This window comes from Parus major, chromosome 1 (genome assembly GCF_001522545.3).
Source record: "Parus major isolate Abel chromosome 1, Parus_major1.1, whole genome shotgun sequence".
In the NCBI taxonomy this organism is placed as follows: Eukaryota; Metazoa; Chordata; class Aves; order Passeriformes; family Paridae; genus Parus; species Parus major.
Window position 1 is genome coordinate 102,270,692 of NC_031768.1, and position 14,028 is coordinate 102,284,719.

Below are 14,028 nucleotides of genomic sequence, written 5' to 3' on the forward strand. Positions count from 1 at the left end.
TCTTTCCTCTTTCCTCTTTCCTCTTTCCTCTTTCCTCTTTCCTCTTTCCTCTTTCCTCTTTCCTCTTTCCTCTTTCCTCTTTCCTCTTTCCTCTTATCTTATCTTCCCTTCTTTTCTCTTCTGTCCTGTCCTGTCCTGTCCTGTTCCATTCATTCCTATTCTGTTCTGTTCTTTCTGTTTCATTCCAATCCATTCTATTCCATTCTGTCTATTCTGTTAAATTTCAATTATTTCAATACATTCAATTGCAATGTATTCTATTCTGTTCTATTCCATTCCAAAATTCTATTCAATTTCAGTCAAATCCATTCCATTCCAATCTGTTACATTACATTTTCTTCCATGTTTTACATTTAAGTCTCTGCTGACCTGTAAGAGGTTCTTAACTCTCTCCCACGAGAAGCCAGGGAAAAGAAGGAAAGACAAGCAGAGCTATGTGTAGATGAATCCCTCTTTCCCACATCCTCCAGCAGTGAATGGACACACAATGCAGTGATATGTGTAGAAAGAAGACCAAACTGGACCCAATGCTATAAAAACAGCGATTCTGGTTTCTTTTCCTCATGCCCCTATAAATGCTTTCCAGAAGCCATAAATGCTGGATCTCATGCACCTTCATCCCTAATCCCACACATGGAACTGCTCCATGGCCAGACATCCAATGGGGAAATCAGTTAAACCCTGAGTGTTGTGTTAATTTGATAGCAGCAGGAATCTGGGGTTTACTAGTAATGAACCAGCTCAGCCATTGGTTCCCTAATGAGGGATGAGAGGGGGTCATACCTCCCACAGGCTCTGATGAGGGGCAGAAATGCACAACAACTAATGGATTAAGAAGGGAAAACCTGGAACTGTCCCCCTTTCATCTGTAAGACAGAGTTAATTTCTTCCATCTCGCCTTGTCTTGGGCAGTTTGTAGATATTTAAATAATTTTCAGGGAAATTATTGCCTGGGAATATTTTGCCCAGAGAACCTGTGGCTGTCACATCCCTGAAAGTGTTCAAAACCAGGTTGAATGGGGCTTGGAGCAACTTGGTCTAGTAGAAGGTGTCCCTGCCTGTGGCAGGGGGGGTTGGTATTGGATAGTCCTCAAGCTCCCTTCCAACCCAAACCATTCTCTGATTCCATTATTTTCCCAGGTAACAAATGACAGGACTAGAGGAAAATTCCTCAAATTGCAGCAAGGGAGGTTCAGGTTGGGTATTAGGGATTTTTTTTTCTGTTCAGCTCTGGAAAAGGCTCTCCAGGGCAGTGGTGGAGCCCCCATCCTGAAGAGGTTTTAACACATGTGGATGTGGCACTTGGGGAAATGGGTTAGTGGTGGGCTTGGCAGTGCTGAGGGGGCTCTGTTGTCTCAGAGGGCTTTTCCAACCCAAACGGTTCAGTAATTCTGTTCTCTGAATCTGGGATCTCCATGTGATGGTGTCCATGTGTGTGCCATGTACATATGTCCAGGATGATGCTGACAAGTTCAGGTGTGGCTTCTTCTTGCTCAGCTGGATGAGAGGATCACTGTAGGTCCTTTCCAACTGAAATATTCCTTTTCCTTCCCCTTCCCTCTCCTTCCCTTCTTTTCCTTTCCCATCTAGGATGTGGATTACAGCTCCATGGTCTCAACATTCAGGACCTGCAGTGAATCATCAGCTTTTCATATGCAAAGTGGAAACTTGGGTGGAAGCTATAAATTCTCTAACACTGTTCTCTGTTTCAGGTGATCACTACAAGCCTAGTTCACCTCAGCTTTATGATTTTTGCTAGATTTTTGTGGAGGAGTGTTGCATTCTTCTTTTGATTGATTTCTAAAAAGCTGAACCACAAAAATATCAATTTTATTTAGAAAATTTCAGTGCTGTCAGTACTGCTCCAGCTCTGGCAGTGAGCAGATTGATCAAATCTCATCCTAAGTCTCTTGCAGGGTTTCATCAGACTGGACATGTCGGAGTTCCAGGAGAGGCATGAGGTCAGTAAATGGGCTCTGAAGGGAGCAACTTCAAATATAATCCAGAAAAAATGGGCATTTTGGTGTGTCAGGGTGGGAGCACAGCAGAACAGGAGGTGCTCCAAGTTGTGCATTAAATTGCAAGTAAATTGCCAGAAAGCAACTTTAATTGAGTGTCGTGGTTCAGTAAATTGGTACTCCCCAATTTAGTCCTTCTACTGAGACACTCCAAACCAGGAGCCACTCACTCACTCCCCACCTCCCCTAATCCCTCCCCACAGCAATGGGCTGGAGAGGAGAACTGGAGGCTCAAAAGGTAAAGGCTTTCTGGGAATAGAAATGAGATAAGAAAACAAACAAGCGACGATATTGATATCAAAAGTATGTAAAAAAGGGAGAGACTGATTCGCATGCAAAATGCTCACAGGCCCAACCCAGCCACAGCCAGGATCCCCCAGTCACACCCTCCAGCTCAGAACCAGCTACTTCATGTTACTCCACATCCTTCTGCCACTCTTATTTGAGCAGAAGGAACCCATTCTCCCCAGAAGAGACTTCTTTCCCTCTGCTCCCAGCAATTACATAAGATAGAATATCCTCTAGGTCCAAGCCTTGCTTCTCCTAGCTACTGCAAAAATTAACCCTGTTCCTGGCTGGAACCAAGGCATTGAGGCAAATTAGGAACAGAGACCAAGGAACAAGGAAAACTTTAACAATATATGTCCAGTGCTGTGAGTTCCCTTGGGGTGGGGTCAGCCCTTGGGGAGAGAGCAGCTGGGAAGAGATGGTGGAATCCAGAGTATCATCCTGTGCATCAAAATCCGCAGGCACAGCTTACCCCAAAGCCCTTATCCCCAAAACTTTGCTAAGTCCAGTGTGGGATCATTGCCTCAGCCAGAATCCAGCAGAATACAGGACAGTGGTGCCAAGTCCAGCCCTCCCATCACAACTTCTGCCCAGCTCTTGTGCCACAGGAGGTCCAAGGTGCCAAGTTTTCTGCGATCCTTGCCAAGGTCATCCCTGGAGCTGAGGGAGTCCTAAATCCCTTTGGAGGGCTCTGTCTCCCCAGAAAGCAGCAAGGTCCTAGCAATGAGAGTGGTAGAACACTGGGACAGGTTGCTCAGTGAAGCTGTGGCTGCCCCATCCTTGGCAGTGTTCAAGGCCAGATTGAATGGGGCTTGAAGCAACCTGGTGCAGTGGAATGTGTCCCTGTGTATGGCAGCAGGGCTGGCACTACATTGTTCCTTCCAACCCAAACCATTCCATGATTCTGTGATAACAGGCTGACTTTAGATGACACTCAGCTATGGGTAGATGCACCAAGCTATGTGTCAAAAATTGTCATTTTGACAAAACTTTCCAGTTGGCAGAAATACTATTCTTTATAACCTTCTAAATTTCTAAACATTTTTTAAAAATCACCGTGTCAAGAAGTGATGACACAGGAAAAGTGTTTTACTTGAGGCTTCTTCCCACAAAGCCTACTTGTGGCTTTGATTCTGCACCAGAACCACCTGCCACTCATAATCCTTTGAATCCTTGCTCTTAAAAAGGCTAAAAGAGATGAAAACAGGTCTTGGACATCTGGGACAGGTTACTCAGACCCTGCACAGCAAAGGAGAGCTGGTGCCTTCCTACATGGATTCTGCTGGTTTGCGCTCTGGGCAGGGAATTGCTATATCCTTATTTTGCTTAATTATTGCTTGTTAAGCAGATTTTGGGATACCTGGGGTGCGATAGATGTCATGAACATAGAACTTGTTTTGTCAGCAGCAAAGAGTGGTGGCAGCCTGAGGAGCCACCAGACGGGCTTCATTCCCAATATCCATGGATCAGCCTTCATCTTTCCTGTTCCTTCCTCCCAGGTTGCGAAATTCATCGGCTCACCACCAGGCTATGTGGGCCATGAAGAGGGTGGACAGCTCACCAAAAAGCTGAGGCAGTGCCCAAATGCTGTGGTACTCTTTGACGAGGTGGACAAAGCCCACCCTGATGTGCTCACCATCATGCTGCAGCTGTTTGATGAGGTAAATCCACATCTTAGGTTAGAGTCAACACAAGGGACATGCAGAAGGTGATGGTAAGGGGTGGGAGGGATGACAGATGGAGAAGTTTATGTTGGGAGGGACCTTAAAAGCTCATCTAGTCCACCCCTTCTGCCATGGGCAGGGACACCTTCCACTAGACCAGGTTGCTCCAAACCCCATCCAACCTGGCCTAGAACACTTCCGGGGATGGGGCAGCCACAGCTCCTCTGGGCAACCTGTGCCAGGGCCTCACCACCCTCAGAGGGAAGAATTTCTTCCCAATATCCCATCTAATCCTGCCCTCTTGCAGTGTGAAGCCATTCCCCCTTCTGTCACTCCAGGCCCTTGTCCAAAGTCACTCTCCTGCACTCTGGTTGATTTTGAAGGTCCCAGTCTGTCCTCAGAGGCCACCAAACTTCAGGGCAACATGCTGGAAGGTTTTGAAGGGTTTTTTTGTTTTTTTTGTAAGGATTAATAGCACCATTTTTCTTGCATAGATCATCACAGTAGCAGTTCAATGTGAAATCAATTCCTGTACCAGGCACTTGACAGGGCAATAACCCAAATGTTAATCTCAAGCGCCCAACAAGGATTTGTGTCATTGTGCTGGATCTCTGCTGTTGGAGATGGATTGAGGAAAGAAACAGCCTGGGGAGATGCTGGTTTTTTCCTTATTTCCCTCTCTTTTTTATATTATTAATCAAGAGCACTGGTGCTTTGGAAAGGTTCCTGGATTGGTTTGGGAGGCTGAGGGTTGATGCCACTGCAGCAGTGGTGGTGCTGGGCAGCCCTGGTTTGCCAGGTGATCAATCCCACAGGAATGAGGAGCTCTGCTACTCAGGTCACCCTGTTACAGCCATAACATGGCTATTTGTGGGCTCTGCCCAGCCCAAACCACAGCCACAGGCAGGTCAGGGTCAGGGTTAGGGTTAGCACTAGTGTTGACCTGAGTCTGGGGCTTGTGTCAGACATAAAACAGTGAGGTAGGCAGAGGGTCAAAGGCTGGGGAGCTCTGTATGGGCAGCCAAACAGTCATGGACTCGTTGAGGTTGGAAAACCTCTCTGAGACCGTCAAGTCTAACCCTTCAGCACTGCCAAGCCCATCACTAAACCTAAATGCCACATGCCCACAGCTTTTAAATCCCTCTAGGGATTGGGACTCCCACACTGCCCTGGCAGACTTTGCCAAGGCTGAACAACACTTTCAGGGAGGAAATATTTCCTGATATCCAACCTATACCTTCCCTGGTGCCTGAGGCCTGTCCTTTGTTACCTTGAGGAAGCCAAGACCCCTGTCCCAGATCCAACCTCCTCCAGTCAGGGAGCTGTAGAGAGTGAGAAGTGCCTCCTCTCCCCCTTTCCCTCTCCCCAGCCCTCCTGGCAAGGCATCTCCCAGTGCTTCCATCAATTCTGTCCTGCATGGGGCAGGCTGGAACCATGTACAGGAGAAGTTCCTGCCATTCATGGAGAGACCAGGACTTCTCCAAACTCATCCTTGCTTTCTTCCACCTTCAAAATTACATCCACTCTGGGGAAAAACGGGACCCATGTTCCTTTTCCTGGTGTTTTGGCTGTGTCCTCCAGCACCTGCTGACACAGCTGGTGTCACCTTGCTGTTGTTGCAGGGCAGGCTGACAGATGGGAAGGGGAAGACCATTGACTGCAAGGATGCCATCTTCATCATGACCTCCAACGTGGCCAGTGAGGAGATTGCACAGCATGCACTGCAGCTCCGGCAGGAGGCCATGGAGATGAGCAAGAAAAGGATTGCAGAAAACTTAGGTACTGGAGTTTTAATCTTCAAATCCCTAAAGAACCTCCCTCCTTCCTAACACAACTTTTACACCAGCTCAGCTATCCCTCGGTAGGGGGGCACACCCAGACTCTTCAGTCCCCTCCATACTGGTCCTAACAAGTGCACATGACTTGGGAATGCTCCTCTGCCAGGAAGTCATGAAATCCCAGAAGGGTTTGGGTTGGAAGGGACTTGAAAGACCATCCCATTCCAGCCCCCTGCTATGGGCCAGGACACCTCCCAATAGACCAGGTTGCTCCAAGCCCCATCCAACCTGGCCTGAAACACTTCCAGGCAAGTAAGTACAGAAAGAGAAAGGCTGAAAGGTTGGACAGGGCTTTAAAGAGACAGTCTCCCTCTGAAGGATGCAATATCAAATAATGAGGATTTCAGAGCAGGTGGATTGAAACTGGCTGGTCTTTAAGGTTCTTCTCAACCCAAACTCTTACATGATTCCATGATTCTCTTTATCAACTCACCCTTCTCTTTCTTTTGGTATGTTTTCAAATACTTCCTGCAGAAGGCTGTGGCTGGTTCAGCTGCTCATATGAAAGAGAAAAAGTTTTGTTTCCTCTCAGACCTTTGCAAAGGGACTGAGCTTAGTGAATTTTACTTCCCTGTGGAATAGGAGCCCTGGCCTCACATATCAGGTTCCTGGAGAAAAAAATTACCAAATTGCGAATTAGGTAATAAAAGGGGAATGAGGAGAGCAAAGTCTTTGAGATTGAAAATGAACAACTTGATGTGCAACGTTCAGTGCCTTTGCTGGTGACTCTGAGGATATACAGAGGAATGGTGATGCTAGCACCAGGGACTGTCCTTAGGCAGTGTTTGTCCCATGGAGCAGAGGGAAAGCCTGTTTCCATCAGGTGCTGCTGTGCCTGTGGATAACCAGGAAGCCATGGACAGTGACTGCATCCCTTTTCTCATCACTCTTAAAAAACTTACTTTGGGGTTTTTAGGATCCTTTTATGATCTTAATTGTCTGGATGCCACATCTTTCTCAAGGTATCCAACAGCCTTTGCCATCTCAGATACACCATGTTCCTGCATCAGCTCCACAGCAGCAGGAAAAAATATTGGATTTTGGCATCAAACATATTTTCCAGCTTCTTTCTTCCTGTCTCTTCCTTTTACTTTGGAGAAGTGGTTGTCAGCACTGGCTTAATTCAGAATCCTTAAACTTCAATCAGGCTGGATAAAGGACGAAACACATCTTCAACTGAACTTTCCAGAATAACATTTGAAAATGCCAAATGTTTCTTTTTTCTCTGCTCATTGAGGAGAGCATTGAATTTTAATTTCTGGGACAGTACAGCTGCAGCAGGAGAGGAGCTGGGGAGGGCATTTGGGCACAACAGCTGCCCTCAATTTGGTTTCAAGGAGCTCCTGCCCATTTCCTGAGCTCTCAGAGTGGAGATGCCATGGCAGAAGGTCACTGAAGTGCCTGGCAGGCAGATAAATGGGAAGATAAAGGGAAGGAACAGTTTCCCCAGTGGGCTCTGCATCTACCAGTGGCGGCAGCAGATACTGAATGTGAGAAGTGGGAATGCTGGTAGCACTGCTGGCTCCTCTGCCCCTCTGCCTTTCCAGCTCTCCTCTGCCAAAACACTGGGGCTTACTGGCATCCCTGCCTGAGAGAGAGGGGTTGGAACTAAATCAGGTGATTCCAGAGCATCCTGCACCACTTTGGACATTAGGGGGAAACCTTCCTCACTCCCTACAACTGCCTGGACAGAGGATGTAGCCAAGTGGGCATCAGTCTCTTCTTCCAGGTAACAAGTGACAGGATAAGAGGAAACAGCCTCAGTTTATCCCAGGAGAGGTTTAGGTTGGATATTGGGAAAATTTATTCCCCAAAAGTGTTGTCCAGGCCTGGCACAGACTGCCCTGAGCAGTGGTGGAGTTCCCATCCCTGGAGGGATTTAAGAGGTGGATGTGGAACTTGGGGACACAGTTTAGTGGTGGGCTCAGTAGTGCTGGGGGAACACTTAGACTTAATGGTCTCAGAGGGCTTTTCCAACCTAAACTACCTCTCCAGAGGAGCCTAAGAACCCCTTCTGCCACTGCTGGTGAGGGACAGCAATCCTCATCAAGGCTGCAAAGCTGGGGCAGGGTCCCAGCACCCAGCGTGGGTCTGTGTCCTGTGTCCTGCCCTGTGTGCCAGGATCCAATCCAGAGCACAGGAATCTCTTGCTGTGAGCGCCCTGCTGTCAAACAGCACATGGAGGTGAATGAGTGTGGAATGGGTGAAGCTGTGGGAAGAAGTGGGATGATGAGGACAAAGAAGACGACATTGGGAGGAAGAAGGGTGATGCTGCAGCCAAGCATCCAGAGTGGCTGGGAGCCAGGATTTGAGAGCAGACAGACCCTGGCTCCATCTGCAGTCAGCGGAGGGAAGTAGACTGCAGCCTGAGCAGTGCTGCAGGCACCCTGAACATGAGTTTGATGTTTGCTGGAGAGACTGTAGGCTCTTCAGTGTTCACAGCCCCAGAGGGCCAGTGTGCTCTCTGACAGGTCATCAGCTACTTTGGAGCCCAGCTGGGCACTTCAGCTTCCCAAAACCTCTGGGAGCAGCTCCTGTAGGCACAGAGCAGGGAGCAAAAGCAGAGCCAGGGCTCTTTGGCTGTTCAAGGGAGCCACATCAGCACAGGACGTTCCCCTAGAGCACCACAGGACCCAGAACTGCTGTCCACAGTGCCAGGTGCAGGGACATCAAGCTGCTAAAGCAAACTGCTGGCACGTGTGCAGGTCCCAGGTCTGTCCTGCAGTAACCCCCAGACCCACCCTTGCCCTCAGCTCCAGCTCATTCAGACAGAAGTGATGCCACTGTCCCACTCTCCCTACTGATACCCCCCATCCACCTCTCTTCCAGAGGATGTCCAGATGGCTGACAAGATCACCATTTCCAAGCAGTTCAAGGAAAAGGTTATTCGCCCCATCTTGAAGGTATGGATGGTGTTTTCATGGCTCGTGTTTCAGGTGTCCTGAGCTTTGGTCCCAGACAAAAAGAAGCACTCCTTCCCTGTGTTTCTTTCCCAGCTATGAGAGAAGGGATGTAACCCCACTAAAAATGTTGGAGAGGAAAACCTGTCTGCAGTGACTCCCCCATGACCTTCAGTTTCTTTAAGATGTTTCTGAAGCACCTCAGGATGCTGTCCAGCTCCATGGTATGGAGCTTGGATGGCTCCTGGGAGCCATGGGAGGTGGGATGATCCCTGGGGAGCTCCTCCAGTGCCTCTCTCACTGCTGTTCCCATCAGGGTCATCATCCCTCTCCCTGCTGACCTCCTCCCTTGTCCCTGCAGGCTCACTTCAGACGGGACGAGTTCTTGGGGAGGATCAATGAAATTGTCTATTTTCTCCCTTTTTGCCACTCGGAGCTCATCCAGCTGGTCAACAAGGAGCTCAATTTTTGGGCCAAAAAGGTAAAAAAAAATAAAAATCAATGGCTTTAGAGGGACTTCTCAGAATAACTCCAGAAGAAATCCCTGCTGGAGCATCTGTCCTGGGGTAAAGATACACAATGATGTGTATCTTTACCATCATCATACAAGCTGTTGAACTTGGGGTGCTGGGGAGAGCTCTGGGAGCAGCAGAGATGGTTCCTCTCAGACTGGAACAGGGCTGAGCTCCAGGCTGCCTTCATAGATGTCATTTGTCTAATTGGTCTTTGCACATCTGAGCTCGCTGGGGGCTAAATGGGACTTTGGGGTCCCTTTGTTGTGGAATCACTGGCTTAGTGGAGCTCAGCCCATCTCAGCATCCCAGTGCAGCATCCTCACTGCTCAAGGAGAAGGGTGCCAGGCTTGCTGGGGAGCATCCCTAATTTTTCTTCCTTTTCCTCCCCTCTCCCCTGGCAGGCCAAGGCAAGGCACAACATCACACTGCTGTGGGACAGGGAGGTCATGGACGTGCTGGCTGATGGCTACAACCTTCACTATGGTGCCCGCTCCATCAAACACGAGGTGAAGGCAGGAGGGAAGTTGGGGTGAAGTTCATGTTGTCACCTCCAGCCCCACTGCCCAGGGACAGCCAGAATTGGAAAGGCATCAAAAGAGAGATGGAGTCACTGGAGCAAATCCAGAGCATGGAGATGCTCTGAGGGCTATAGCCCCTCTACTCTAAAGACTGGCTGGGAGAGCTGGAGGTGTTCAAACTGAACAAGAGAAGGCTCCATGGATATTTTAGAGCCCCTTCTAGTGCCTAAAAGGGCTCCAAGACAGCTGGAGAGGGACTTCAGACAAGGGTCTGGAGTAATAAATTAAGGGGAAGTGGCTGCAAGAGGGCAGGGTTAGATTGGGCAGAAATTCTCTGTGAGGGTGGTGAGGCTCTGACGGAGATTGCCCAGAGAAGTTATGGCAGCCCCATCCCTGGAGTGTTGGAGGCCAGGTTGGACATGGCTTGGAGCAACCTGGTCTAGTGGAAGGTGTCCCTGCCCATGGCAATGGGGTATGAAATGTTAGCAAATTTTTAAAAAGTCCTTTTCAACCCAAGCCATTCCATGATTTCCTGACTCTGTGGGTCTGACTGTCCTCATCTCTGGGGAGATGTCCATGGTCTGGGGGAAGAAGTGGCACACCCACACTCCAGAGGCAGGGAATAAGTAGGATGAAGAAAAGGTTGCATGATTTTGCACAAGCTGAGGGTGGGAAGGAACTGGCCATCTCTATGGGAGGCTTTCCACAGGGTTTTCCTGTCAGGATCTGGTCTGTCCCTCAGGTGGAGCGGCGCGTGGTCAACCAGCTGGCAGCTGCCTACGAGCAGGACCTGCTGCCACGGGGCTGCACCCTCAGGATCATCGTGGAGGATTTTGACAAGCAGCTGCTGAAAACCACAAAGGAGTCTTCCTCCAGCACAGAAAAATCCAAGGGGCCGACCCTGCGGCTGGAGATTGTAGAGAAGGACAGCAAGGCCCGAAAACTGGAGATCCAGGCACCGCTGAACCCCGAAAACATCACTTACTTCTTGTAGGCAGCACAGGGTGCTCACAGTAACAATAAAATACCCCAAGAGTTGGAGTGAGTGTTGCTGTCAGAAAGGGCAGAGCCACAGTCCTGCCACCACTTGGACATGGGCAAGGACACAGGCACGGACACGGATATGGGCAGGAGCTGCCCCAGGATGGGCATGAAGGGCTCTAGGCATGCAGCTGTGGGTGACAAGGTGCCCTGGTGCCATTCAGGGATGGGTCACTGGATGGTCCTGGGGTTTCACAGGGTGTTGGAGTTTTTTAAGCAGGGGGAAACTGTGGACCATGTGGGAGCCAATTTGTCATTCCCATGGGAGGGGGCTTGCTGGGTTAGCTGTGCTGGCAAGGTGGGGAATGGGAACTGAGTGTAAAAGCCACCAAGCACTTGCTCTGTATTGTCCCTGTTTCTTTATGGCAATAAACATGCTATGTGCATCCAACCCTTGGTGTCCCCAGAAAGAACAGCTGTTGAGACCACTGTCCTCATCCCAGGGCACTCCGGGGTCTCCTGTTCATCACCAGGAGCCAGGAATGTCACCAGGAGGTACCACCATCACCACTTCTTCCAGGAAATATTTAATATCTCAGGTGGAACTGAGCTGTCCAAGTTGTCCCCATGAGGACACAGAGGCTGTGGCCCCCCATGGGGGCTCCTTCACCCTTCAGGGTGCTGCTCATGCTGGAAGGAATAGGAGACATGGTCACTACTGGGATGAATGAGCCCTGAGTCACTGTCCCTTGGGATGCAGACGGGATTCCTATCCCACTGTTGCCCTCTACCCTGATGTCCTTAGGGGGTTTTGGTTCTAGTGCTGGTTCTTGTCTTCCCGGGATACAAGGAGGTTTGGTGGGGGATTCTTTGAAGCCACTTCCTATACCAGTTGCTTTTACCTGGCTTAATGCCAGGGGCTGGAGCAGGATCCCATCCCTGGAGGGTTTGGGAGTGTCACCAGGCTCTCAGGAGGTGAGATTCACTTCCATAGGTGTGCACTGAGGTGTACAGTGAGGTCTGTGTATGTGCATGGCAGCACAAAGGTGTAAGGTACACGTGTGTGCTGGAGTGCACCTCTGGGCACTGCTCTTCCCTGGGGTGTGCTCTGGATTGTGTGCTCAGCTGTCCATGGGGGTACAGCTGTGCCATGCCATATTGTGCCATGTCCTGCTGTGCCAGGTCACTGTCCTGCCAAGTCACATCATCATGTACTGTGTCATTGCATTCCACACTGCACCACCATGCCACGTCCCAGGGTGCCAAGCTGTGCCTGTGCCATGGATCACAGTCCCACTGGCAGGAGCCAGGGCTGCATGGGCCCTCCTCAACCCTTCAAGGTGGTTTTTCTGGTGCCAACACAGGTAAATGGGCTTCCACTGCCAAGAAGAGTGCCTGGGAGCATGGAAGCTGGAGGAAGAATCCTCTGGCTGTTCCAGACACATTCAGTTCCCAGCATCTGAACCCCATGCTGGCACCTAACCCGGTCAGGGCAGAGGGTACCCACCAGCGTGAGGGCTCAGGACACCCTGGAGCACCTCAGCTTTGTCCCCAGGAACAATGTGGCAGTGGACAGAGGCCTCCAGCACCACTGGGAGCAGCTGTGGGGCTGGGAGCCCCACCAGGACCCCCTGACACAAAACCTGGGGGACTCCATGGGGTGATGAAGGCTAGAGAGTGTGGAAGAGACAGCAGTGATAAGTGCTATCATCCCAACCAAGCTGGGACTAGAGCTGGGGGAGTCTGGGGTGTGATCAGAGGGGATCCTGCAGAGTGGTCCCATCAGAGAGGGTCCCATCAGCATGGGATCCATTGGAGGGGTTCCACCCATCAGAGGGGTCCCATTCAAAGAGTTCCATTGGAAGGAATACCCCATCAGACAGGGGTCCCATCAGGACAGTCCCTCTGGAGCCTGTCATAAGGGGTCCCATTGGAGAGGGTCCCACCAGCTCCCCCCAGCCAGCTCTGCAGGGACCCCAATCCACCCAGGCACATGGACATGGAGGCACAAGCCTACAGGCAGCTCCCAGCACACAATGGGATGGAGTGACGGTGGTCCCTGTCCCCATCTCCCCCACTGCACCCAGCCCCTCCTGCTGCCAATGCTGCCCGTTTCGAGGGCGAGGAGCATCAGTCTTCACCCACACCCTTCCCCTTTCCCCTTCGGCAGCACCGGGGACAGCTGGGCCACTGCCAGCACCCTTCTCCCTTTATCCACCACACTCTGCAGGGATCACCCACATTCCACGGGAGCCGAGGGATGCAGGACGGCTCCCTGGCTCTACCCCCTAGCTGCGCCCCATCCCACTCCCCTCCGTGCTCCCTTCCCTCTGCTCTCCCCCTACCTCTCCCTCCTCCTCCTCGCCCTCCCGGCTCTCCCCGGCTCTGGGTAGCACCAGCAGCTCCTTGCGTGGCAGATTGCTGCCTAATTAGTTTAGAGGGAAAACTTAATTGAATTAACTTTTCACAGCTCCAGCAGCCCGACAGTGGGGCCTCGCTCCGCGCCAGCCCCACGCCCTGATCGAATTAACTTGTTTAGCAAGCTGCCCGCTTTGGCCGTGCAGCTGGGGCGGACGCGAGGGGGGCAGCAGCAGCACCCACCGGGGGCCCGGGGCTCCGGGCGGGGGAGCGGGGACAGAGATGACCGGTCGGGAGCAGCGGGGGCTGTTCCCAGGGAACGGAGTCCAGGACGGAGCAAGACCCTTTGTGGCTTGAGATGTGGGGCAGGATGCGGGATGGGCGTGGGGCAGGACACAGGGCAGGACAGGTGGCAGGGCGTGGGGCAGGACACAGGGCAGGACAGGTGGCAGGGCGTGGGCCAAGAGACAGGGCGGGAGACGGGGCAAAATGCGAGGCAGGACACAAGAGCGGATACGGGGCAAAACACGGGGCAAGACACAGGGCAGGATGCACGGCAGGAAATGGGGAAGGACCCAGGTTAGGACAGGAGATGGGACAAGAATATAGGACAGAAAGTGGGACAGGATGAGGGGTTGGATACAGGGCAGGACATGGAGCAGAACAGGTTCGAACCGATCCCGCAGGACTCAGGCAGAGTCCCTTCTTCCCCCAGCCCCCCCGGTCCCCTGGGGGGCCCAAAGCCCTTCATTAGGCACAATTAGACTTTTAAATCCTCTTTAGTGCAAGTGTTTGTCTTGAAAATGTCCCAAATCCCGCCAAATCCTCCCCAAATCCTCCCGCATCCCCCCTCCTCACATCCCCCTCTAGTGCCGCTGAAAGGGGCGAAAGCCTTTGCCTTGGTCCCTGTAGGGGGCTGGGGGGATGGGGTGCTTTGAAATTCATCCG

The 14,028-nt window shown here is 51.3% G+C and overlaps 1 protein-coding gene across 3 annotated transcripts in view; it reads left to right on the forward strand.

Annotated features, from left to right (window-relative positions):
• Positions 1-11,173, forward strand: part of CLPB (caseinolytic mitochondrial matrix peptidase chaperone subunit B) — a 72,705-nt gene extending 61,532 nt beyond the window's left edge. Inside the window, exons 10-16 of one of the 3 annotated variants that reach the window (XM_015641236.3) lie at positions 1,917-1,961; positions 3,806-3,967; positions 5,593-5,749; positions 8,638-8,711; positions 9,070-9,189; positions 9,625-9,729; positions 10,484-11,173. In XM_015641236.3, the coding sequence (XP_015496722.1) occupies positions 1,917-1,961; positions 3,806-3,967; positions 5,593-5,749; positions 8,638-8,711; positions 9,070-9,189; positions 9,625-9,729; positions 10,484-10,735 (915 nt within the window). In that variant the 3' untranslated portion in view covers positions 10,736-11,173. The remainder of the gene's footprint in view (positions 1-1,916; positions 1,962-3,805; positions 3,968-5,592; positions 5,750-8,637; positions 8,712-9,069; positions 9,190-9,624; positions 9,730-10,483) is intronic. The other 2 variants (XM_015641247.3, XM_033518338.1) reach the window with 2 other exon arrangements.
• The last annotated feature ends 2,855 nt before the right edge of the window (positions 11,174-14,028 follow it).